Raw genomic sequence first — 26,375 nt, forward strand, 5'->3', positions numbered from 1 at the left:
AGGCCAGAAAGTACCCTTTGGGGTACAAGCAACCTGTATAATAACCCGGCCTCCTCTTAGCTGGCTTGTTGACCAGCTTTAAAAAGCAAGAGAGAAGGGGACCCAGGAAATCAATGGGCTGCTAAAGGAGGAACATCAAGTGCTAACCTTAGCAAGCCTGTGCTACAATCCCCCCACAGCCCCCAGTCATGAGCCCACTGAGCCTGAGCCTCCTCGGGCAAAGGAGCCAGCCAGCCAGAGGGAAAGCTCTGAGGACAGTTCCTTTGGCTGTGGAGCAGGCTGGGCAGTCTAAGTAGCTCCTGGGGGCTCTGCCTCCTCCAAAGTCAGGATTCTCTCTTCCTACTTGGGTCCCAAATATGTCACCTCTTCCCTCTTGTACCAGGATCACAAGGGTTTTGCCCGAGGTGCCAGGGAGAAGTCCACTCCAGCAATGCTCTGTCAGTTCCCAGGCTGAAAGTGGCCTGCTACTTGAGGCTCCCTCCCTGTGACCAGTAACATTCCTTTCCTGATTCACAGTCCCAATCCCCCCATTATCAGAGATAAAGCAGCTGTGTCAGAGGCCGCCTTATCCCCTCTCCTGCTTCAGAACCTTCGGAAGCTTCGGCGGTCACAGGTGCCCTCTACTCCCGCTCTGATGAGGACTGAGGTCTACCATGAGACATGATAACGGACTTGGCTGAGGAGAGGGGCTCATTTTGTGAGACAGTAGAGCTGGCCTGTGTGTGTTGGGAAGGACTGCTGGGAATCTTTGCCTTGGGAGGCTCAGAGAAGGGAGAAGTCCTTCAGTGTCCTACTTTCCAAGGTTTGGGATTTTGCCTTCTCTAAGGGTGGGAAGCAGAAGTAAGGGCAGTGGTCCTAAGAGAATCTGGCCCTTTGAGAAGTTTGTGCACCACGGTTTAGCACGGCCTTTGGTAAACCACGTCCTGTAGACCAGCTGGGCAGTCTGGGGGCCCGGGAGCAGTTCTGGAGGCAAAGGAACTGTCTTTTTTTTTTTTTTTTTTTTTTTTCTTTTTTGCTAGGGAGGCTACTACCCAGCCACAGGGGCTGGCAGCCCTAGTTACCTTCAAAGCTGCCTGGGTCAGTGCTCCAGTAGCATGGTCTGGGAAAGGTGGGGCATCGTATATAGTGCAGGAGGAGCCCCTAAGCCACTCTTTAAGGCTCGGCTTTTCCTGCTTATTAACCAGGCTTCCTCAGCACTCTGGGCGCTTCTCTGCCCTAGGCGTTCCGGGGCCCAGCCCCTCCCCGGCTGCTCCCAGGCTCGGGTGACACTACCCTTTCTGCTCCTGCTCCTTTACCTCCCAAAGCGCCCCTCCCCCGCTTGAATTGGGAATGAGGCTTTGTTCAGGGGTGGACTCGGCATTTCTCAAGAACCTACTGTGTGCACGTTACAGCTCCTTGAAGTGAAGTCCGGGGCTGGCTCTGGCGCTACAAGGTGTCCAGGACACAGTTCCTTCCCGCACCTCACAGGGACCTCCCACCCCTTCGTATGACCTCAGCTTGCTGTGCCCACCCACCCAGCTGACCCCGAGAGCGTGCTCAGGCTTGGAAAAGCACGTCTGTGGGTGTGAGAGACGGAGCCACAGCATAAGGTGACTATGGGGAAGCTAGGTAAGTGTCTGCCTCGGTGCTACGCCGGCTTGGGGACGCGAAGGAGGGTGTCCAGCCGCGCCTGCTGGGCTGCCCGCCCCTTTCCCCCTCCCCCGAAGAGCTCTATGTTCCCCGCGGTGGTGGAAGAGGGTGTGTGGGTGTCAAGGACTCACAGACCAGGCTCTGCTGTCAGCTGGAAATGGATGAGGGTTCCACACTCGGCTTCTGAAAGAGGGCGAATTGGGAGCCCGGGTGGGGGGCGGTAGGTGAAGGGCAGAAAGAGGAAAAAAAGAGATGCGGGTGAGGGGTTACCGAGCCAGGACCGACCTTGCTAGGGAGGAAAGGAGACGTGGCAAGCAGGGAAGTCGGAAAGATGAGGCAAGGGCGGGAGGGGCTTCTCAGCAGTCGGGGCCCTTTCGCGCGAGTCTGGGGCCCTTTCAGCAGGAAAGGGGGTGTTGTTCTTGCTTGATTTTTCTGCTGGTCTTCCCGAAGCTTTGCCCCGGGGGCAGCAGCCTGAGGAGGGTGGGGTGTCCCTCGGCCCGCAGTTTACTGGAGCGGGTGCTAGAGAGGTTACCAGGGAAGAGGGATGTGGAAGGGTGACGGTCAGGGCGGGGGCGAGCTAAGATTTCTCAGGGTGGGGGTCTGCAGCTGAGGGGCTGGGGCTTCAGGGTCAGGTCACCATGGGATACGGACTCCGGCTCCGAAGACGCGGAGAAAACCCAAGAAGCCGGCAAAGAAAATCATCCCCCGCCACCACCCTTGGCACCGTACCCCTCCCCCCAAGCCCCACCACTCCCCGCACCGCCTCCCCCGGCCGCCTCGTGCTGCCCCCTGCGTCGGGACGACCGACCCGTGATTCTGATTGGTTGGATACCGGGAGGGGGAGCCGAGGGCCGGATTGGCTGGCGGGGCCAGCGCAGGGCGGGGCGGCTGATTGGAGGAGCTTGCCGAGGGGCGCGCCGCTGATTGGCTGAGTACGAGGAAGCAGGAAGGAGGGCGGCGGAGGCTCCGCTCTCGGGGAGTTTGTGGGGGAACCGCGAGCGGCGTAGCGGATCCCGGAGCCCGGCCCCCGCTGCCTGCCCGTCCGGCCGCCTGCCCCGCCCGTCCGGCCCTTGCCGTCCGCCCGCCCCGGCCAGGCGCGCCCGCCCCCCCGACGGCCCCGCCCGACCGCGGCCCCCGCTCCGCCCGCCCGGCCCCGGCCCCCAGGAGGAGGCGCTGACGCAGCAGCGTGGAGCCCGGGAATTGAGCGCCCCCGGGGGGTTCCAGCCGCCAGATTCCAGCCCGGCCGGGGCCTGCGGGCGCCCAAAGCCGCGCCGTCCGCGTCGCTCGTCCCGGTGAGCGAGGGGCCGGGATCCAGGCGGGGGAAGGGGGAGGCGGGCGAGCGAGCTAGGTAGGCGGACTAGCAAAAGGGAGAGGACCGGCCGCCCGTCAGCGCGCCCCGCCGAGCGCGCCGCGCCGCCGCCCCCGCCAGCCCCGAGAAGGGACGGACGGACGACAAGAAGCAGGTGCGGCCGCCTGCCCGCCCGCGCGCGCCGCCTCCCTCCCCCGGGTCCGGCGCCGCGGTCCCGCCATCGGGGAGCGCGGCGCGCCTCGAGGTGACAGTCCCCGGGGGGCGCCCGCCTCATAGGCCGGGGGCGGGGTGGGTGGCGGCCGCAGGGTGGCAGCTTGGCCGGGCGGCGGTGGCGCGGGCGTCCCGGGCTATGGAGGGCGGGAGGACGCGGGGTGCTTCCTCGCCGCGGCGGAGCCGGCTCGCCTCCGAGTGCGCGGGCGGCAAGGCCCCCGCCGCGCCCCCTCCCCCATCGCGGTCCCCGAGGCAAGGGGCCGCGGCCGGGGGCGTCGCCGCGGGATCGCCCTCTCGGGGTGGGGGGCGCCCTCCCGGGTTGGGAGCTGACCGGCTATTGCCGGAGGGGGGGGTGAGGATGGGGGCCGCGCCAGGGCGAGGGGTAGTGTGGACCCGATCGGGTCGGGCTGGAGGAAGGGAGGCGCCGAAGACGGAAGGGGACCGGTTCGAACAGCGAGTGTGGGCCGCGGGAGGCCCTGTGGGGACCGTGCGGGGCGGCGGCCGAGTCCGAGGTGGGGCGGGGGCAATCGAAGTTGTCAGACCGCCTCCAAGTGACAGCAGGACCTGGTGCTCCAGGCCCGGCCTGGTTGTACCCTGCCAGCCCCGGCGCCTCTCCTCCGGGGCCGGGGGCCGGGTCAGGTCGGGCCCGAGGGGCCCGCTCGGCGGTGAAGGGCCGGACAAAGGCGGCGCCCAAGCGGGCGCAGGTAATGGTATCGGGGAGGGGAGCGAGTCCGGGGCACCCACCCCAAGGGGCGGGCGACGGGGCCGGACTCTGCCCTGGGGACTGCGGGGGCCGGGGCGTCCACCGGGAGGAGCTGCGGCACTGGCTCTGGGCTCTAGCCGCAGATCGCCTCGCGGCTCCGGGAAGAGTGGGGTCGACTTAGCCAAGGCGGAGGGGCAGGGGTGGGGGGGTGTGCGCACCGAGTGCCCTGGCCGGTGGCGAACCGGCTGGTGGACTCATGGAGGCGAGCAGAGCCTGCTAGCCGTGAGAGGCTTTCATCAAGTCTGCCTGCCGGTAGAGGTTTAACTCCACCTGGGATGTCTCCTAGTGGCCCATTGTCGGTAGTCTTAAGAGCACCGACGACTGACTACTTGGATTGGGACTAAGGGACCCCACCCCCCTACACACACCCCCACTGTGCTTGGTGATGCCTTCACTACTGCTGTAGCAGTTTTCCCTAGCCAAGAAGGTACCCACGTAAGGACATGATTAGCTGAGTCCATAAATCCAGGGAGAAATTTGATGATGAGATAAAATAAGGTTTCCACTTCTCTTCTTTTGTGCCACCTGACACGTTTCTTCCCATCTTCTGCACCTCCATATCTTCTACCAAAAAGCCGAAAAGAGCTTCTGAGGGACCACATTTCTCAGGGACAGCCCTGTCCAAGGACACTTTGGAATCCCTGACTTAAGCTGTGAGTGTTGCTAAGCCCAGCAGTGACCAGCTCTAGGCTGTATGCTGCTTACCATTTTGTAAAAAAAAAAAAAACAAAACAAAACCCTCAGCTCCTGTGCCCCCTCCCCATGTGGTCATGTATGGAACAGGAAAAGAGGAGACTCGGGCTGATGACAGCTGAGAACGTGGCCTTTTGCTGAGAAAAATCTGGGTTGGAGTGGCACACCAGCGGGACGGGTCAGGAGCTCCATTGGTCTGTGGTTGGCTGTAAGCCCACCTTGAGAAAGCTGCCTGTCTGCCAAAGGGGTGGGGGCCGTAGAGTATGGAGTTCATTCATAGCACCCCATCGCTCTCCCCAGGAGAGTCTGGACCCCAGCTTGGGTGGAGTTGAGGCTTGTGGGGAAAGCAGGTATTACTTCACACAAGAGACTGAAGTTTGTTTGAGAGAATTTAATTGTATGTCTAAAATCCAGAGAAGGCTGGAGAATCTGCTTTTGCTGGGGTTGCACTGTACGTGACTTCTTTTGGTGGCAGTCAGAAAGGGTGACCTGGTTTGGCTGCTGGAAGGTTAAAAGGAGTCGTCAAAATAACATTGCCCTCTGTGGTCGGGGTTTTACCTGGCCGGAGACGCCTGCCTATCAGATCTGTGTTTAGGAAGGCTGGCTCTGGAGAGCGGAGCCATTAGTGAGGTATGTTTTTGCTGTCTGTCCTTTCTGTCTCTCCGTCCTTCTTTCTCCTCTTCCCTCCTAGATCTCTATAGCCAAGGCTGGCCTGGAACTTGCAGCAATCCTCCTGTCTGCCTCCTGAGTGCTGGAATTACCTGTGTGCACCCCCATGCTAGTTTGGGTTCATTCTTTGCGGTGTCTCCCTCCCTTCTGTTGCTGTGTTCCCGTGTCATTTTCCTCCCGATTCCTCTGGCTCTTCTGATGCAGTCTGTACACAGCTTCCAGATCTTTCTCCCCAAAGGACCCCTTGCACAAGTCGGTTTCTTACTCACTAAATTGTGGCTGCTCTCTTTTTCCTGCATCTGACCCTAGACAGCGTCCCTGAGGCTGTTCACCAGTCAGTCACCCGGTGCACATTTGTCTCTCTGCCCTTTGCTCCTTGCTCCTATCCTTTCCTTCTCTCCCACTTGTCCATTGTCTTGGTGCTCAGGCCAGGGAGCTTGTGAACATGGGTTTTCTAACATGGGATCTTCTCAGATGTTTTGCAAGTTGGAAGTTTCCTAAGGATGAGGTAATGAATTATGTGTGTGTACACGCGTGCGCGCGCGTGCGTGTGCGCGCAGTCTATAATCTTCCAGTGTTGCGTGCGCTGGATTGAATAAGTAAATGTAGTTGGAATTCAGTGAGGATAGAGAGGAACCTTTGGCTTGTCCAGAAATGCTCTGTATGGATTCAGTCCTTGGAGGTCTCTGACCTTTTCTGTCAAAGGTATATAAATAGGGCATGTTTGTGAGGCTCTGGCATGGGCATTTTAGCTGCTGTTTCTCATTCGTCTGCTGGTGAAGAGTCAGTCTTGTAGATTGTTCACATGACACCACACAGACATGAATTGGAAAGGGGCTGTAATCCTGTTTTCCTCCTGTCCCCACTAAACCATTCTCTCTCTACCCAGCTATGCCGCTCGTTGGCAATTTACTTGTTGTCCATGCTAAATGAATCCATATGTTTTACCTCTTCTCATCTGGGTGTAAATGAGGGAGAAAACACTATTCGGAGAACAGAGAAGAAAAATAAACCTGGGCCAGTCCCGTGGATGGGCTTTATAGGGTTCCTTTTAGAGGAAGTGTTTTTACTGACTTTGGGAGCTAGGTCTGTCCCATATTGGACCTTTGAGGAAGGAATGCTATCATTCCAGCTCTTAGAAGTTGGTTTGTATTGGCGATCAAGCCTGGACCATGGGGGACATGGGAGAAGACTGATGACTGGTTGAAGCTTGGTGATGAAGAAACATATATCTTGCATCCATCCTCTTTCCCCCCAAACCTCTCTTTGTGCCCCAGTTTGATGATTAATGGACCAGCATTTCCCTTCCAATTGTGAAGGCCACCCCGCACAGTTGCCATGGTAATGCAGACCTCTCCCCCCGTCAATTAAGAAAAAAAATCCTACTACTTCTCTTCCTTTACTGTAACGAAAAAGCCACCTCAGAACGCCTCTCCTGGGTGTGCTCCTCATCAACTTGCTCTGTCTGCAAGTGTGCATCCTGGAACATAGTCTTGTCCCTGTTCAGGGGCATTGCCTGAGTACCTTGAGCAGATTCTGCCTCTGTTGGATGGACCCAGCAGGTCTAGAATCGTCCGCACAACCTTTTAAATTTATTCATCCATGATGCAAATTACAATCTAGAAAGAGCCCTTCTCCTTTAGGGATAGAGGAAGTGCCCTCTGTGTGCTCTCCAGTGTTTAGAGGTATGAACTGGGTAGCATTTGACACCTCAGAAGGAAATTTCAGTAGACCTGAAAGAAAGTCAACCTAGCATATCTACTTGAAATTGGAGTTCAGTGAAAATTTGCTAATTATTTTCATTTCTCCCCACCTCTCCATCTAAGAGGACTTAGAATGTTTTCATTTTATCTACTGTTGTTCCTCTTGACCTTGCTCAGGCAACATCTGGCCTCAGTGCCCCGTCTCAAGGTGAGTCATTAAGGAGGAGAAAAAAAGTCTTAAGGGGGGGGGAAAATCCCCAGAGCTCAAAAGTAGTCTGTGTTGAACTAAAGCTGCCAGCCAAAGCTGGCGAGTTTATGGAGCATTATATGAACAGTCCCGACATTAAAGGGCCTCCTTTTTGTGAATGGGTCATGAAGAATGTAAATAAAGCAGCATCTCTCAATGGGGAAGCATTTTACATAAGCAGCACCACCCCAGCCCTAGTATTTATGGGAACTTGCTAGCACAATCTGGCAAGGCTTATTTCCTTTGTGCCTTCTACTTTGGAGGGGCAGGGGGAGTGTGAGGAGAGCGTGCTTTGGCTCTGTGGGCCTGGCCTTGTCTTGATGGGCCAACACAGTGTCCGTTAGTCCTAAAAAGATGGGAAAATATCAAGTGTGGTCCAGAGCTTGTGAAAATTAGCAGCAGAGGCTCCTGACAGCTAGTGATCTGAGGTTCTGCAGCTTCTGACCCCTCAGGCTGCTTAGATCTTCCTAGGTCAGGCCCACGAGGTCTTGGATGATGAGATCCTCCCTGATTTTATGGGAGGCATCTAGCTGGAATAAAATGGACTGGCTTGAATCTCAGCTCCTTTATTTATGTTTCTCCAGCCCCTCTCCTGGTTTTGCTACTAATGAGCTGTAAGGTGGCTAAAAGGTAGAAGAAGCAGTGGGTGCCGCATATTCCTGCTCAGGCCTGCCAAGTCCTGGGGTCCCAGTGAGGGTGTGGGTGTCCTGTCCCAGGCATCTTGGTGTGAAAGCTGGGGATCAGAGGCTGCTGGGTTGGGAGAACAGGACCCAGAGTGTAGTCATTTCTCAGACTTGGTGTCCTGGAGTAGTGATCATTCATTACATTTCTCTGCACAGTGGGAAATCCCTGCAAGGGAGGTTATGCATCTGACTCAGTCGGGTCATTGTCCTTGGGCTCTTCTTCCACAGGCTTGGTCTGCCAGGAGGAACCAGGGTTTGTCTCTCTTCTGGCTTTATGAACTGGTAACTTCCAAGGAACCATAACCAAGTTACTTGAATGAAAAGACAGGTGGCCTTTCATAGTTAATGACATCAGTACTAGCTAAGGACTTAATGAGGCTGATTATTTTCTCTGGCCTCTGCTCCTTTGCTGTGGGACTTGGGAAGGACAGATACGTTGATTTCTCTGGCCTGGAGTGAGGTATGTATCTAGGTTCTACCTCCACCAATACAACTTTCCAGTTTCCTGCTGCAGAAGAGAGGAATGGACCCTTCTTCAAGAGAGGAATGGACTTGTCCAGCATGTTTGGGGATAACATCATTTGTTTATCAGGTTTCTGTGCTTCCAGGTAGTTTAGAAGTGTGTTCTTAGAATAGTCAGTACCAGGGTGCCACTTGATGCCAGGGGATCCTAACAGGTTCTCCAGAAGAGTTAGAGCCACATCACCACTGCATCAGGGTCAGTGGTGGCTTCCCAGCCCTGAGTTGATGTCCCTTGCTTTGTACCTATAGGGGCTCACACAGTTCCCACTGAGTGTAGAAGAGATTGTACAGAGAGGAACGATCTCTAAAGAAGACTGAAAGTATTAGGGTTAGCGCTCTGAAGAGAGGAGAGCAGGAGCAGCTGCTCTGTCTCTCTCTGTAAATTAAGGTGGCTGTCTCCACTGTGATAGGCCACTTTCCATCTCGGTTGCAGTCTAAGCCAGGGGCAGGGGATTCCCCTCAGGCCTGTAGACTAGAGTAGAGGTTTGGGAAAAGTTCTTTCTCTGGATTTACTGTAAAATACCGTCTCTCTGGAGCACTCACCACTCTCTAAGTAATAAAATGGTTTTGTTTAAAAAAAGGTATGTAAGAATTTATTTTGGTCAGGCAGTGGTGGTGCGTGTCTGTAATCCCAGCAGGCAGATCTTTGTAAGTTCGAGATCAGGCTGGTCTACAAACCGAGTTCCAGGACAGCCAGGATTGTTAAACAGAGAGACCCTGTCTAAAAAAAAAAGTTTACTCGGAACTTTGAGCCAACTTTTCTATAGATGATGATGGTGATTTTTGAGACAGATACTGTACTTCCTGTATAGCCCAGTTGCCCAGAGCTCTCTATCCTCTACCTCACCTTGAGTGCCAGGATTACAGGTGTGTGAACATAGCTGTCTGTGGGAGCAGTTCTTTAAGCTGAGAATTCAGGAAAAACCACTATCATGTTGGGCTGTGACCCAGCAGCCATCCTGTGAGGCCCTAGAAAGTGGCAGTATGCTAACATGTAGAAGAATGGGCTCTGAGACACCTGGATGCCCTGTCTCTGCCTCTGCTTTTAGCAGCACTAGGCAGGGTTTTCTTAGGAGGTGGGGTGGGAGGGTGGAGGGGGCGTGTGCACGCACATGTGTAAGTCAGAGGACACCTTGCGGAAGTCGGGTCTTTCCCACCACCACGTGAAATCTGGAGAACTGAGCTTGGGTCATCAAGCTTGGCAGTGTGTGCCTTCACCTGCAGAGCGCCCCATGTACACACACACTCCTTCCTTCCTTCCTTCCTTCCTTCCTTCCTTCCTTCCTTCCTTCCTTCCTTCCTTCTTTGAGCTCTTTGTACCTGTTTCGGTCTCCTGAACATGGGATGGTAACAGCGGCTTCCCTGGACTGTTGTGAAGGTAGATGCAGTGATCGTCATGTGCTAATTGGTGCCAGGTACCCAGAATACAGAGTAGCAATCCAGGTATAGTAGGAGCCCCTGGTGAATCAAGTTCCCTGCCCCTGCCCTCTTAGAGACCTTGGGGACTGATCTTTACCCTGGTTCTTTGCTGCTGATTCCACCTCCCTGTCTTTTCTAGATTGGCTGCTTATTGCTTTGAGACAGGGTCTCATGGAACCCAGGCAAACCTCAAATTTACTGTGTAGCTGAGGATGACCTTGAACTTGTGATCCTACCTCCAACTTGCTGGGATTACAGCTGTGCATCCCCAGCCTGTCCTGTCTCTAGCATTCTTTGTCATAAATGTGTGTATGCTAACTCATGGTTGGGCGAGGGGACAAGCACTCTTTACTTGAGGTAGCTAGGGCAAATTGGGAGAGAAAATGGGGGGGGGGGGGGTGATCGTGAAAGAGTTGAGTAAATGCAAATTAATGAATGAATGTGGATTAAGTTGAACAGGCACAGTGGACTCCTGGGAATGAGGGGAAAGTTAAAGGCCAGAGGGCTCCCTAATCCAGACATTTGAAGTCCTTGGATTGCTTCAAAAGCTGTTTATTTGGGAGCATAGTCTGCTTTTTATTTTTGGATTTCGGATGTGCAACTAGTAAAGTATATGTACATTTTCCAAAATGGACTGTGGGGGCGGGGGGGGGGGGGGGGGGGGAGGAGAAACCCAGAAATCTAAACTACTTAGAGATCCAAGCATTTTGACTAAGGGGTTTTCAACCCTTGTGAGTCAGGCCAGTGAGCTGGCAGCCAGGTGAGCCGGTAGATGGAATTTAGTAGTGGGAAAGGCAGCCCACCTGAGCTCCCCAGGCTCGCCACCCGCTGAAGTAGCATTGGAGTCTGCCTGTGACTCCCTCCCTCAGTGGCATGTTTGGAAGGCTTGGCCTTGGGACTTGTTTTCAGGGCTGCCTCAATCAGGAGGTTCTTTGTTGGGAAGGTCTGGGGCGGAGCTCTCCCCATGACCCAGTGGTCTACTTCTGTTCAGGACTGGGAGGTAGCTGACAAGCTGTTGGGGTCTCCCCGTGTTACCCAGGCTGACCCGAAGGAAACTCTTAGGTGACTGAGCCTGGCTTGAAATTTTCTCCCACCAATTTTTTACTAATGCTGGGAATTTGCAAGTGTTAGGCAGGAAGTGCTCTCCCTCTGAGCTCCATCCCGAACACTGTCCTGGTGGCCGAACCAACACACATTCTGTGCTGCTCCTGGGCAGCCTCACAGGAGAGGTTGGTGAGCTTCGGACTCTTAGGAAGAGTAGTGCATCATTAGCACCAGGTTTTTTCCTGGGTTGATAAAAACCAACTGCTGAGATATGGGATGCTCTGTCCCTGTTCCTGTCTCCAAAACTGTTAGCTACTGCTAACAAGTAATGGGTCCTGCCCCGGGCACAAGTTTGCTTCCGGTAGCCTGGCCTGGGCAGTGTGGCATATGGGTAGTAGGGTCTGAGGGAGCCTGCTTGGAAATCCTGCCCCACCTTGGAGTGACTTGTGGAACTCATCAGGCTGAATCTAGGGAGTTCCCTCTGGCTGCCATCTTAAGACCTGTCTTTACCTTCCTGCCTCTTGGTACTTAGGGGTTTCTAGTGCTGACCTCCCCGCCGGGCTTTTGTTCCTCCAGTACACCTGGTGTGCAGTAGAGGTGCCCTCCACAAACCCTTCTGCCAAGCCCTTCCACCAAGCCCTGGGCTCCCCATCACAGCCTCCTCGTGCCGCTTTACCCCAGCTCCACTAGCCCAACTCCTGTTTCTGCCTCTTGTGTTTTGATTTTCATACCTTAGCCTGGTACTTGTAGGGGAAGGGGAGAGAAAGGATGGGCTCAGGCTGGAGAGGGGGCTCAGCAGTTGAGAGCACTCATTGCTCTTTTAAAGGACTCGGGTTCGATTCCCAGGGCCCACGTGGTGGCTCACAACTGTTTGTAACTCCAGTCTCAGAGGATCTGACGTTCTGTTCTGAATTTGGGGGTTGGGGGGCACCAGACACACAAACAGGACATATACTTGCAGTCAAAACACTGATTCACATACAGTAATTTTTAGAAATAAGGAAAAAGATGGGCTTGTATTAATTCCCTGGTGTATACTGGGCACTCTGCTAGGCGCTCTATACTTGTTCTTACTTAATCCTTAAAACAAATAGTCTTGCTTTGAAAAGTAAACCAAGCAAGGCTTGGAGTTCAGGCTCTTTTCCAGTCCTGATGGAATCTCTGCTCTGTTGTGTGGGCTGGCAGTAGGGACAGAGATCTCAAGCAGTGCTGTGTGCCTGGGAACGAGCAGTGGGTGCCCTCCGTGCACCAGGAAGAGCTGGGGGAGAGTAAATTGGCCTTTATACAAATCCTCTAGGACCAACAATATGACTCCAAGGGTGAAGGCATTTGCTGCCAAGCCCGACGTTATCTTGAGTGCCATCTTCAGAACCCTCCTAATAGAGGGAGAGAAACCAACTCCCCCCCAGGCTGTCCTCTGACCACCACACGCACTACTGGTGTATACACACGTACCATACGTACACATACCCAAAAAGTGTTAAAGGAAACCCCTAAAGACTAGTTGGTATTGCATGTGATTACCTTCTAATCTGTCTGTTTTGTGGAGCAGAATGTGGATACTACTAATGAACTACTACAGCACAGTACTCTCTGCCCACTGCCCTTGCTTAGAGACCTATAGTTGGGAGAGGTGCTGGCTTTACCCCCTACCTGGAGGAAGGACGTTAGCTCCACACTGAGGACTGGCAGTTTCTGACCATCTGAGAAAACTTAGTATTTCTGTTGTGACTACCCTACACTTTGATCTCTGACAGACATGGTAGTCTGTGGCCTGAGTTAGAACTCCTCCCTCCCAGTGGATCCATGCACCTTTACGGTTACTGGAAGAGACCTGGCTGGCTGGCTTTGGCTCTCATGCTGGGGTGGTCAGAACTGATAAAAAAAAAAAAGTCAGACCTAGCCGTCGGGCTGAGCTGACATACCCAGACCCTGCCTACGTGGGATGGGCATGACTTTCCAGCTACTCACTATGGGTCTCTGGTGTCCTAAAGGCCTCAGTGTGACCCGTGAGGAGCAGGTTGGACTTACAGGCTCTAGACAGTATTGGTACCTCTGGATGGCAGGTGTGACTTCCCAGATGGGCGGGACCAGTTCCCTCTGGTTGTGCACTGTGCTGCCTTTCCTGCCCGGGTGTTTCTATAATTAAGCTCAGGTGCAAGGTGACTTGAGTACCTGCAGCAAGCGATGCCAGACTGGCAGGGCTGGTGGCCAGAGCCACCGTTCTCTTAGTGGGTGGTTCCCAGAGTTTTTGTGGGTACCTGCCATGGATCCTCGGTCAGATCCTGGGGTGGGCAGAACACCTGCTATCCTGGCCCCGTCCTGAATATGTTCCCATCTCCCCCCCATCCACACCATACTGACTCCACAAGGGAAAGGGATAGACATTTGGGTGTCCTTGGCAGAATAGTACCAGAGCAGAGTTCAAGTGCAGGCTGGATGTTTGGATTCTCGCCCAGGCTGTCCTGGGCTCCTGCTGTAGGGAACTGATGTTAGGTACCTCTTTGGTGGCCGGGAGGGGGAGGACAGCTTCTGCTCTCCACCAGGCTTCCCCACAGTGTCTTGCCATCCTTGTTAGTGCTGAGAGGTAAGGTTTATTTTGGTATGTCAGTTTCAGACAAGGAACCTCAAGTTCAGAGAAGTTTAAGTAAGTTGTTCATTTGGGTCTGAGCCAGCTTTGGTTTTGCACTTTTGCTCAGCTGAAAGTGGAGCCCAGGACCCTGTACGTGGTAGACAAGCCTTCTGCCACTGAGCTGCAGCCAGCCCCAGAGCCAGGCCTGCCTGCCGCCCTTCGACTCTCGGTTCTGTCCGCTTCTCACTAAAGAGATGGGAAGACCTGGCAGCACCTGCGCCTGGCTTTACCACAGGAGATAAGAGTCAAGAGAGCCGGTGTTCCTGACAAAGGTTACTCCCTTCAGGGCTAGAACAGCCCCAGTCCTGAGACCGAGGACACTGATGGAGGCACTGTGTGCATAGAGGAGCAGAAGGCGGTCTAAGGATCTCTTCTACCCAGGGCTAGATTGAGTTTATGGGAGTGATGCGTACTCTGACCTGTGGCCCAGGCCTCTGACCTCCCTTGCTGAAGCCTTCAGCTGGACACGTAGCACCCAGCATATGCACTGCCTCTGTAGATCAGAGTGGTATGTGGTGACCGAACACCTTGCCTTTGCTGCTTCCGGGGATGGCTTCTGCTAGCCCTAGGCAGATCTGAGTCACACTGAAGCCTAGCCCCTCGCACCCTGACACCTCAGATCAAAACCCCCTCAGTTTTGAGCCTTTGACGTACCTAGAGTGGAGATCGCTTGCTTGCCAACTTTGGCATATACTTACAGGGATTTTGGAATCAACTTGTGGGGTCTTTGACCTGGAAGCCCTTTGACCAGCCACTGTCCTTCAGGGCAGCTGTTCAGGGCTGGTGACAGTCAGACTGGTTTTTCCCAGTGAGAGCTTGCTTGATACCAGCTAGGTAAAAGGTAATTGCCCTGGGGGTGTCCTTCCCAGGAACCTTCTCTCTAGGGGCCAGGATTGTTTGTGCAGGGACAGGGCTTCCAGAGAGAAGAGCAGTGCTAAATTGCTCTAGCCTCATCACTTGACAGTAGAAAGTTCCTGGTTGAACTAATGTAAATAGAGGGTCAGCAGGAACGTCTATCCTCCTGGAATGGGGGGCCAGGGCTACTGTGCACCTGGGATCCCACCCCCCACTGGCGCTGCTGGGCCACCTCCTGCAGTTCGGAGGGGCCCTGGCAGACTGCAAGCCCCTCCACCCAGCCCCACCCCAGGGAAAAGCTGCTGATGAGGTTCTCACAGGTGCTTCAAAGCATGACTCACACCAGCTCTCCTCATATCCAAGTACAGCAGAAGCTGGCAGCAGAGACCCCAGCCTCTCCTCAAGACCGCTGCCACCTGAGGCACCACATGAAAGCCAGGGGTTATTTTGCAATGTGCTTTGATGGCTCTAGTAGTCCTTAGCCAGTGACAGGAGGTTTGGCAGATGCACAGGAGGCAAGCAGGAGGCTCCTGTGCTTGGCTTGGAAACAGGACTTGCACCCTGTGATGTAGAGGTTTACCGGATGTCCAGCCCTCAGGGGCAGTGGCTCCCTGAGAGGCTGGAGTACTGAATGGGAGGTTAAAGTGAAACCATCTCTACAGGGAACACAACACTCCAGGAACAGGCTCCTGAAAGTGGCCACTGCTGCTGCTTCCCACCTCTCTGCTTGGGACCTTTTGGGAGCTGAGAGGGAAAGACTGAGTACGGACAGACAGGTATCCCAGGACGGTCAACCCACCATGTAACCAGCCTCCAGCAGGCAGCCATCCTCCCTGCTCAGAGCCCTTCACTAGCCGTCCTGTTCGCATGTTTATGCTCTTTCCTGCCCCCACCCCCTTTGCTCTGTGCTTGGTGTCCGTGTCCTCAAAGGCCACAGGCCCAGGTGACCTCACCCTTGGCCCCCAGCCATTCCCAGGCCCAGATGCTCTGGCGACTTGGGGCCTGTTGAGGGGCTTCAGCCCGTGTTTAGCTTCTTTGTCTATTCACTCATCCTGCATCTCCAAGCTCCTTGGGAGTGGGGAAACAGGACTCGGCTTTGCCCAGAAGTGCAGATAAAGTTGTGGTGCTGCTTGTTCTTGGTTACTCCGCCGCTGGCACAGGGTGCCTCCTGGTTAGAGAAAGGGGTCTGTGGGTTGTCTGCACTTGGGATGCTTTTGAATGTGAAAGGGGCATGCTGGCGAGTATGCCGAGCAGCCAGGACAGCGGTCACTGATTGGAAGCAGAAAAGAGACTGAAGGCCTCACAGATGCCTGGGATTGTTCTGAGCTCTGCCGTTTAGGAATGAATGGATTTGCCCTCTGTGACTCTCATGCCTGGGGCCCGATTTCTGGACAAGTGGCAGGTCCCCACACATGGCCCATTGCCTCTTCCTTTTGCAGTTTCCTAGTCCTCTCTCCATGAGGGTTATGTCCACTGCCCCATCAGCTGAGTTTTCTCCACACCCTTTCTAGGCTAGTGCAGCTTGTCTGTGGAGAGAAGGCACCCAGTGACCCCCACTAATGGCCGAAGACCACAAAACTAACCGGGAAGAACCAGGCAAAGCCTGGAAACCCTCAGGCTTGGGATCCTCGGGGTTAAGTCCCCGCCCACCAGGGACCTCTCCCGGCATGAATAACAATAGTGAGGAAACCAAGCTGAAAAGCCTGGCCTGCTGGGTGGGGAGGGGTCCCGGAGGTGCCTGGGGAGGAGAAGTGTGGACTGTCTGGCACCTCACTTGGCAGCCTGGCTCTGTGGAGAGTAGATAGGAGGTGAACGGCTCTGGAGTCTGGCCGCCCTCCCTCACCCCTGCGGTTCTGCATAGCCTTCACGGTACAAGTGTGCACAGTGCAGCCAGCTCCGGCCTTTATTACTGAGAACTGAGATCAGGCTGCCCCTGAGTGTATATAGTAGGGACATCTGCAAAGCCAAAGGTAGGGATTGTGCCTGGTCATGGGCATCCCCAGGCTTCCTGAGACCTCCCCCACCCCCTTCCTGCTCATACCTGGCATCTTTCCTATCAGGGAAAACTGAGGGGCAGAGCAAGACTTACAAGGACCACTGGTTTTTCTCCTGTGCCAGCTTTGATCCTAGCCTAATGTCCTTTCCCAACCCTGGCACTCTGAGCTGCCTTTCCCTGGAATCTGACCAGATTATGTGGGGGCTGCCTCCTAGGGCAGCCTAGGGCCTCACCTTTCTTAGGGTTTTCCAGAAGGAGAAGTTATGGCTCTCTTGCTGGGTGGAGGGAACCTCCTCCCCTGCCCAGCAGGCAGGTTCTCTCAACACCTCTCTCGGCCCATCTCTTTATCCTCCTATGGGTAGTCTTGGAAGCCCAGAATTGAGGGAGGAGTTGGTAGTATTTTGGTCCTGTTTTTTGGTTTGTGGGTTTTTTTTGTTTGTTTGTTTTGGTTTTTCGAGACAGAGTTTCTCTGTGTAGTTTTGGAGCCTGTCCTGGAACTTACTCTGTAGCCCAGGCTGGCCTCGAACTCACAGAGCTCCGCCTGGCTCTGCCTCCCGAGTGCTGGGATTAAAGGCGTGCGCCACCACCGGCCTGGCTGGTCCTGTTTCTTAAAAAGCTCCTATCACCTAAGCCCCATTCTGGCTGTGTTTTCAGAGCCTCCTCTTCTTGAGCATAAGAGGAGCAGAAGAGGAGGTCTGACCGTAGCCTTTGGCTCCTCCTGTGCCTTGGCACTGGAGACGGTGCCCTGTGTCATTTACCAGGCTTTCTGGGGCTTATTTCATGGGGACTAGGTGCTAGAAGGAGACAGGGGGAGCCAGTTCTTGCACAACTCCTGGTAGTCTGACTGCATCTGGAAGACAAGTCCTAGGAAATTCCAAGGGAGACAGAGTAGGAGTGAGCCAGAGTAATTACAGGTGAGGGTGGGTGGGCTGCAGTGGAGGGAAAAGAAGACAGTGACCACGTCTTCTCATTGCCTGCCCTCTTCCCACAGGTTGGAGGGATTCCATGACACACACTCGGAGGAAGTCCCTTCCTATGCTTAGTTCCGGCCCCACTGGCCGAGGGGAGCCCCTGCAGATGGAAGACAGCAATATGGAGCAGGGGGGTGAAGATGTAGAGCCAGGCATGCCTGAGAGCCCTGGGCATCTCACAGGGCGCCGCAAGAACTACCCATTGCGTAAACGTTCACTGGTTCCAGAAAAGCCCAAAGCCTGCAAAGTGCTGCTGACTCGCCTGGAAAATGTGGCTGGTCCACGAAGCGCAGACGAGGCTGACGAGCTGCCCCCTGACCTGCCCAAGCCCCCTAGTCCGGCCCCATCCAGTGAGGACACTGGTCTTGTGCAGCCCCGAAAGCGGCGCCTGGCCTCCCTTAATGCAGAGGCCCTCAATAATCTGCTGCTGGAGCGAGAGGACATGAGCAGCCTGGCAGGTGCCCGCCGAAGCCGAGGGGGGGACTCTCACCGGAGCCGGGACCGGGCCACAGGGGCCTGGTCTTTCTCTAAGAAGCGACCTCGGCTGGGAGATCTTGGAGAAGGAAGTCGGGACCTGTCCCCAGAGCCAGCCCCAGATGAAGCTGCCCGTCGAGATGGAGACCCAGCTCCCAAGAGACTGGCTAGCTTAAACGCAGCTGCCTTCTTGAAACTCAGCCAGGAGCGGGAGCTGCCTCTTCGACCTTCTCGAGCCCAAGCAGAAGCAGATGGGCGCTCCACTGAGCCCCTGGCACCCAAGATCCTTCGGCCAAAGTGGGCCAAGGTCAACGGCAAGAACTGTCCTAAGGCTCGGCAGGGGGCCGGCTCTGGGGAGACCACAGGGCCCCCCAGCTGGCAAGAACAGCCTGATGAGCCTTGTCCATCTGCTACTCCTCGTGGGCCACCCATCCAGCCATCTCACCAGGCCCCAGGCAAGGCTCTGGAGGACCCCTTGCGCCCCCACCTGCCTCTGCTGATGGGTGGGCAGGCATCCCTGAAGCCAGAGCCTGGGCGTCCAGGTGAAGAGTCGCCTGCCCCCAAGCAGGAACTGCATCAGCCCTCTTTCCCAGCACCTCAGCTGTCTCCACTGCCGCTGCCCGGCAATCCAGCCGACTATAGTGGTCTGTGTGGAGGACCTGAGCTCACTGCACTAGGCAGCTTCTACCTGTACTGTGGCCAGGACGGGCTGCAGTGTGGGAGCTACTCCCCTTGCCCCATGCTCCCAGAAGGCAAGGTGTCTCCCGTGGCAGCCCCCAGTGAGGGGCTCCTCATGTCTCCGAGCTCAGTGCCCTCCGGCATCCCTTTCCAGCACCCGCCTTGGAGCTCATCTCGCTACTGCTCCAGTGAGGACACTGGAGTGAACGGCTACAGCATCTGTGGAGTGTTACCCTTGTCTCTCACCCACATTGGCACTACCTGTGGCGGCTGCCCCTACAAAATGCCTTTTACAGCAGGTAAGCCTTGTAGGGGACACATCATATACTGGGGAGTTCTTAAGGCATGGCATCCCAGGAGCCTGGGATATAGCTCTGGACAGGGGGCTCTGCTAAGTCTAGCTACTACCTAGGAGGCGGGGAACTTGGAGAAGGGAGGTCTACTCATTTATGCAATGTTCTGGGCCTAGTAACACCCCAGGAAAGGGCCCCACGGTTAGCCCTTAGGCCCTGCTTTCCCCAAGCCGTCAGTGAGATTTCTTAGCTTGGAAGTTAACATGGCTATGTAACGGGACAAGGTCTCTCCTCCCACATTGGGATTCCCTTTCTTAGACTCTTAGATACAGAAATTAGGGCCTTAGGTAGGCCCTGTGGTACAAGTCTGTAAGCTCAGCTGCACAGAAGGTTGAGTCAGGGGGATAAGGAGTTCCATACAAGAAAGAGACCCTTCTCAAACAGAAACAAGAAAAAGGGCTGGAGCTCAGTGATGTTGAGTGTTGGTTTACGTAGCATACGTGAGGTCCTAGGTTCAGTTGCAATCGTGGGAGGTGGGGCAGGGACAAACTAGGACTTTTACCAAGGCATTCCCATGTCCCTCATATCCTGGGGTCTCCCTCATCCTTGGAAAGCTTAACATTCTTCATGTTCAGGAGTTCAGACCGTCAGTCTCCATGCTGGTGAGTTTAGCCTTCATAGGAAGGTTGGCGGTTCTGGGCTGAGGAAGCAGCCCCAGGTTGGTGGGACAGCTTTGCCCTGGCTCTGCAGGCTTTGAAAAAGACAAGGAGAGCAGATAGGGCATTGTGTGGATAGTTGTGTGGGTGTAGACAGGGTGGGTGGGCGGGCACACTCAAGAAGAGGCCAGCAGTGCTCGGCATGCTGCAGGGGGTTCGGTACCCTCAGTCTGTCATCTGAGACCCAGGAACGGTCCGTGCTCAGCTGGAAAAGCAGCCCCGGACTGGAAAGGTCATCCACACCTTCTCCCCAGCTGGCTCCCTCCAGCTTCTTGGTAGAAAGGAGGTGACTAAAGCCATCCTGACCAGCAGGTCTGCCCTGTGCAAGGGAGGTGAGGGCTGGGCCTTCCCTGGGCTCTTCCCTCCTCCCCCACGCCCCTTCATGTCGGGGTCTATAAAACAGCTTTATAGACCACTTGGCTCTGGCCAGACTGGTTATATCAGCTTCCAGCATGGATTGGAGTCCTGAGAAACAAGAGCAGGCTACTTCCTGGCTTTTCCTCTTAGACCCTTAGTCTTTACCCCTATAAGCGAGACCACCCATAAGCACTGTGTGCCAAACACCATTCCCAGTCCTTGACACACAGTCACAAGGCATGTAATTAGGCAGACTCCACCAAACTACCTGGATTGAAATGTTCTCCGCAGCTCCCTTTCCTCATGACCATTGGCTAAGCCAGTAACTGCTGTGTCTGTTTCCTCCATTGTAAAGCCGCAGTAATAGTACCTACCTGGGGGATGTTGTAAGGGTGAAATGAGTTAATATGTAAATAAGGAAAATTCTGTGTCATGCTCGTAAGCATTACTTAACATTGCACAGAGGGGCCAGAGTGACTTGCCTGAGGTCACATGGCTGGTAAGTGGTAGGTACGGGGCTCACATCCCAGGCTGTCTGACTCCAGAACCCCTGCTCCTGAGTATTCTGGAAACCCTAGAGAAGTTTAAGTCAGAGCTAACGAAGATATTTTTGCTGTCACTTCTTCCGGTTAGAATGGGACACACAAATGTCTGCTGGCCAGTTTCCAAGGTGAAGAAAGGCCCTTGTCCCACCCGCCACCCCCCACCCCGCCTCACTGGCCTTTGAGTTGCACCTTGGCACTAAGCCAGGCTTGGGACCTGAAAGCAGATGGCTGGAGGGTGCAGGGTGTCTACCTACCTTGACCCGCTCTCCTTTTTCTAGAAGGCTGCAGGTCCCTCGGCCAGCTGGAATTTCCTCTCCCAGAAGCTGGCCATCCAGCCTCACCTGCTCACCCCCTCCTGGGATGCCCTGTGCCCAGTGTGCCACCTGCAGCAGAGCCCATCCCCCATCTTCAGACACCCACCTCGGAGCCCCAGACGGTAGCCCGGGCATGCCCTCAGAGTGCCAAGCCTCCCAGCGGTTCCAAGTCTGGTTTGCGCACAGGCTCCAGCTGTAGGTACACTGTGAGGAGCAAGGCTGCCCGCAGACCCAGCCACCCCAAGCAGCCGCGTGCCCAGCGCCCACGTCCCCGCCGCCGCCGTCGCCGCCGCACTAATGGCTGGGTGCCTGTGGGCGCTGCCTGTGAGAAGGCGGTGTATGTCCTGGTGAGTGAGTGAGTGTTAGTACATGGCTGATGGGGGGGCGGGGGGGCAGTAAGACACGGGACACTTCAGCCTCTCATCCTGCTCGATCCACCTTCCGTCCCACACTGTATAGGGGAGTTGGGGTGGACCAGAAAGTTAGTGATGGAGCAACACCAGGAGAGAGAAAACTGTGTTGACTAAAATGCATGCACACTTCTGAAATTGCATGTTAGAACTAAGATAAGTGCTCCGCACGCTTCATCCTCTTTAGTCTTTACCACTACCGTATGTAGTATGTACCCTACGGTCCCTTTGATAGGGAAGGAAACTGAGGCTCAGATAACTTTCCCAAGGCTCTGCCACCTAAAATGGTGATTTAAGGGCTCAAACTCGGACCACTCCATTAGCCCAGATGGTTAGAGAGCCAGCCACATTCCTGCCACATTCACATTACTGGTTTCCAAGCATAAGCGTTCCCCACCCCCACCCCTGCCCTCAAAAGCCAGACTTGGAGAGGAGGACCCACCCTGCAGCTCTGCTTAGGGGGCCGACTGTCCTGAAGTCAAGGGGATTTTATTCTCTGCTTCCTCCATCCTCACTCTGGAGTGTAGCTCTCCAAACTTAATTGTGCCATTGGTTCATTGCCCAGGATGAGCCGGAACCTGCCATCCGAAAGAGCTACCAGGCAGTTGAGCGACATGGAGAGACAATCCGAGTCCGAGACACTGTCCTCCTCAAGTCAGGCCCAAGAAAGACGTCTACACCTTATGTGGCCAAGATCTCCGCTCTCTGGGAGAACCCTGAGTCAGGTACCTGTCCCTCAGACTGGGAACCCAAGGGACAGCTGCCTTCAGTTGGCCCCTGCCTAGAATTTGGCCTGGCACAAGACCACCGTTCTTGGCAGAGTCTGCCTGCCCTTCAGCTGGGGTCTCTTTGCTGCAGAGACTCCAGCAACTTGTGACTTAAGTTGGATCCATGTGCTTTCTGAGCCACCAGAGCCCAAGCACTTGCCCCACGCCTTGCCCGTCAGTGCCTTCCTGTCCATCTCTCCATGTCTGACAGCATTCCAGGCTGCTGAGTGCTTGGCCTTGGTCAGGGGACACAGGTGGCCAGAGCCTGCAGGATTGGGCCAGGAGCTGGGGTTGGACAAACCTCTAGGCAAGTGGCCAGCCTGTCTTAAATAAGCAGGGTTGCCAGCTCAGCCATGACCTCTTCCGTTGTCCCCTCTAGGAGAACTGATGATGAGCCTCCTGTGGTACTACAGGCCTGAGCACCTGCAGGGAGGCCGCAGCCCCAGCATGCACGAGGTGAGCTGCCTGGCAAGGGGGTGCAGCAGGGTGGCACACACATGAGGCTGTGGGATTAAGACATGGCATATGGAAAAGACAGCTAGGAAATAACCAAGTCCTCCTCCACGTCATCTGGGGTTTAGCCTCTCCCAAACACTGTCCCAACTTATGTTCCAAATGGGAGTAATGACCCTTGAGCCCCAGCACCCTGAAGATGGGAGTGAGCAGTTACGTCCTAACAACAGGGTGAGGTGGCCCTGTGCACCTAACTCCTTTTATTACCTGTGGCTGAGAGGGGTCTGAGCTTACCTTTTATTTCCTTTCTTTGGAAGGGACTTTTCTCCCTTTCTCTCTCTCTCTCGGTCAAGACAGCATCTCACCATACAGCTCTAGCTAATCTGGAACTTGCTATGGGTAGACCCGGCTGGCCTTGAACTTACAGAGATGTATCTGCTAGGGCTAAAGGCATGTGCCACCCCCTTTAGTGGGACTTTTTATCTCATGGGGGAGAAAGGGACCAATATCTTTTCCTCTTAGGGCTGGTGTGGGCAGCCAGGGGTCAAGACTTAGATAAAACTGACTCTGTTGCTTGCTGGTATTGGCTCAGGTCAGCATTCCCTGCAGAGGAGTCATGCCTGCCTTGTTCTGGAGTGAGGTGCCTCTTTCTAGCTCCCATAACCAACCTGCTCCCGTCTCCCCTTGAGCCTTTGCAGAATGAAGTTTTTGCATCGAGACATCAGGACCAGAACAGTGTGGCCTGCATTGAAGAGAAGTGCTATGTGCTGACCTTCGCCGAGTACTGCAGGTGGGTAGTACCCTGTGCCCGTGGCTGGCCTCTCCCCTTGGGCTCAGTGAGGGTAATTTGGGGGAACTGCATGGATCACTTTATGCTCTGGGCCCAGTCTTACTGGTTCAAAATGTTCTTCCCTAAAACCTTCCCTCTAACACCAAGAGTTTCTTGAGAAACTCTTGGGGTCAAGCCACCCATTCACAGAGGTCGCCTAAAGCCCTCAGAAATCAGATATTTACGCTATGATTCATAACTAGCAAAGTTACAGTTACAAAGAAGCAATGAAAATCGTTTTACGGTTGGGGGTCACCACAGCATGAGGAACTGTTTTAAAGGGTGGCAGCATTAGGAAGATTCAGATCCACTGCTCTAACACCTTTTTTTTTTTTAGTTTTGTGTGAGACAGTCTCTATGTAGTTCTGGCTGCCTGGAACTCACTCTGTAGATCAGGCTGGTCTCGAACTCAGAGAGATCCTCCTGCCTTTGCCTCCCAAGTGCTGGGATTAAAGGTGTGTGCCACCACACTTGGCTGGGATTTTATTTTTCGATTATCAGATAGAACTGTCCCCTCCTGAGATAGAATAATTGGAGAGTACAGGTTAACCCAACTCTCGTGATCGTGTTGTGGCCCACTAGTGTTCTGAGAAAAGTCTAGGAAAAGGGAGGTGTTTGGGGAGGAAGCCCTGGAAGGCATATGTGTCAGGAGCTGAAGTCAACTGGAAGTTGTCAGAGCGCACACAGCCTTGGGGATAAGAGCAGAGGCAATGTCACCTCTCGGTTCCCATTCAGTGGGCAGGGCGGGGAAGGAGCTTTTTTTCCTGGAGAAGGGACTTCTGACGACCGTAATGGTGTGTTGCTGCAGATTCTGTGCCATGGCCAAGCGCCGGGGCGAGGGCCTTCCCAGCCGAAAGACAGCACTGGTGCCCCCATCTTCAGACTACTCCACCCCACCACACCGCACAGTGCCAGAGGACACGGACCCTGAGCTGGTGTTCCTTTGCCGCCATGTCTATGACTTCCGCCATGGCCGCATCCTCAAGAACCCCCAGTAGCCTCTTCCTGCTCACGCTGGGGCTGCCTTCGGGAGAGTGGGGCCTGGGGGGGCACTGCTTGAAGCACAGCACTTGGTTAAGGGGCCATAGGTTGCTGGCCTGTGGTTCTCTTGGGGGGAGGGAGGGCAGGGGTCCTATAGATTCAGGACCACATGGGAGAAAGGGAGACCAGGATATGAGAAAGGCATCTGAGCCCTCAGTTTGGCCTGGGGTGCCCATCTGTGCACCCCAGGGTGGAGACTCCCGAAGATTCAGTCTTCCCTGAAGTTGGGCCAAACCTGAGGGTCATGGGCCAAGGAAGGGCAGGGGCATGTAGAAGGGGTAAGGTCCTTCCAGAAACAGGCCCACCAGGCCCCTTTCTAGCCTCCCCAGGCCTTCCAAGGGTAGCAGGAGCCAGCTTTACCTCACCCACTGTGACCCGCTGCTTCCCTGTCAGCCTGGGACCAGGCTCTGCAGATTCTAGCACAGCTCCAGCTTGTTCCAGTGAGTCAAGAGAGCCAAGCTTTGACTTCCTCTCCCTGGACTCGAGGCTTTCCCCTGGCTTTCAAACCCCTGCAGTAGCCACTGGTGCTGGCACAAGGTGACCCGGCCCACCCATGGGTGCCCGCCTCCTGTCAGCTTTCCATTAAGGGCCACCCAGCAGGTCTGGCTTCCCAGAATACTGGTCAACATGGAGTTTGTCGTGTCTGGAAGAGCTGATGAGTGCTGGGAGAGAGAGAGGGTGGGGGGCAGGGGACAAGGAAAATTGCTACCTGATTCGTTGATGATTTTTCCTCTTGCCTTATACTTGGAGGTTCTGGGAAACCTCTTGCAGAACTTCACATGTGACTCTTCAAGCCACACCCACCTGAAATCAAACCAAAGGAGTGCTGTGGCTCCCCTTGCCCTGCCACCCCTTACCTTAGTCTTTTGTAGATTGCACTAATTTACATCCCAGTGAGAATCAACACTGTATCAGTCCACAGACCAGAACTGCAGCCACTTACTGAGGGGCTAGGACCTGCATTCTCAGTTCTTCCTGTTGCCCAGAGATTTGTTCTCACCTCATGCTCCCCACCAGAGGCCCCGTTGTCCAGGCTCTCCGAGGGGCTAGAAGCCTGGTTACTTGTACCTTGTTTGTACCAAAGAGGAGCATGGGGGTTGGGGTGGGTGCACTGTGGTTGGGTTTGGGCCCGGCACTGGGAACCTGCCAACCATACTTCTACAAAGGCATGCTCCAGGGGCATATGCTGTGGAAGATGGCACTGGGTCCTCCCCTAGAGGGGAGACACAGGTTCAGCAGTCTGAGGAGATGGTACTGGGGTGGGTACAGTCTGGCACAGGCTACAGTGGGAGGTGGGAGTGACCCCTGAAGGCAAAGCCCTGGCACCTCCAGGTCCAGGTCCTGATTCTTAGAAGATAAATTGCTCCTGATGGGTAACTAGGCTGGGTGAGGGCCTGAAGGCTTCAGAGGTTAATTTTTGCTTTGGAAGCCCTGTCCCAAACCCAAAGGGAAGACTTTGTATTGAATATGCTCTTTGGAAGCAGGCATCAGTCTGGAAGAGCGAGGCATAAGTAAGAGGTTGACAGAGTGGCAGTGGACCCCTTCAGAGCCTGTTTGTTCTAGGGTGCTGCCAAGGAGCCCAGCCTCACCCACAGGGAAGGAGATAAGACTCCTAACAGGCAGGGGCTGCTGCCCAAATGTTAAATGCTTTTGGAATCTCTTAGATGTGGAAATATTTTTTCGAACATGAAAATGCAGCTGGTAGAATTTCAATGGAAGTATAATCCATGTAAAATATATTTTAGTTGATATTTTGTAAAATGCACTTTTTGTGTGTGTCGATCCTGGTTTCCCAGATCTGTATTTCAGTGTTTACAAGGGAGGGGGTACCTTTCCTAACCTCCCTTTTGACAGAGATTAGAAGTACTTCTTTAAGAAAAATAAATAAATTTGAGAAATTGTATTGATTTAGAAAAGAATCATTTCCTGTGTGTCTTGTCATTTTTGGGGTATTTGTTTGAGAGAGTTGATTTTGTTTGGGGCTCGCCATTCTTGTTTCAGGTCCTTGTTAGTTACCCTGGCAGCACAAGTGCTTGCTAAGGCTAACGAGGGTGCAAAGCCAGAAGAGAAGAGTTGAGAAGACAGGAAATGGGAGCTTGAAGTTAACGTCGAGGTAGCCACAGCTGCGGGGTGTGTGGAATTCTTGGGTTGCC

General features: G+C 54.6%; 1 protein-coding gene across 4 annotated transcripts; it reads left to right on the forward strand.

Annotated features, from left to right (window-relative positions):
• The first annotated feature begins 1,390 nt into the window (after positions 1-1,390).
• Positions 1,391-26,125, forward strand: Bahd1 (bromo adjacent homology domain containing 1). Of its 4 annotated transcripts, none has more exons than XM_052724432.1 (7): positions 1,391-1,608; positions 17,366-18,796; positions 20,690-21,069; positions 21,698-21,857; positions 22,279-22,355; positions 23,042-23,142; positions 23,990-26,125. In XM_052724432.1, exons 1-7 carry the CDS (start codon positions 1,596-1,598, stop codon positions 24,177-24,179), a joined length of 2,352 nt encoding a protein of 783 aa, XP_052580392.1. In that variant the 5' UTR covers positions 1,391-1,595; the 3' UTR covers positions 24,180-26,125. The 4 variants fall into 4 exon arrangements, with proteins under 4 accessions (XP_052580392.1, XP_052580391.1, XP_052580393.1 ...); XM_052724431.1 differs by having other exon boundaries at positions 1,401-1,608; positions 20,687-21,069; XM_052724433.1 differs by having other exon boundaries at positions 1,401-1,608; positions 20,687-21,069; positions 23,051-23,142.
• The last annotated feature ends 250 nt before the right edge of the window (positions 26,126-26,375 follow it).

Source organism: Peromyscus californicus, unplaced genomic scaffold (genome assembly GCF_007827085.1).
Source record: "Peromyscus californicus insignis strain IS unplaced genomic scaffold, ASM782708v3 Scaffold_7__1_contigs__length_154581171, whole genome shotgun sequence".
NCBI classification, from domain to species: domain Eukaryota; kingdom Metazoa; phylum Chordata; class Mammalia; order Rodentia; family Cricetidae; genus Peromyscus; species Peromyscus californicus.

Excerpts from the sequence above, each read along its gene's own strand:
- Bahd1 (XM_052724431.1), top strand. Across the intron at positions 18,797-20,686 it reads CAAAATGCCTTTTACAGCAG|AAGGCTGCAGGTCCCTCGGC; the intron begins GTAAGCCTTGTA and ends TCCTTTTTCTAG. Across the intron at positions 22,356-23,041 it reads GCAGCCCCAGCATGCACGAG|CCTTTGCAGAATGAAGTTTT; the intron begins GTGAGCTGCCTG and ends TCTCCCCTTGAG.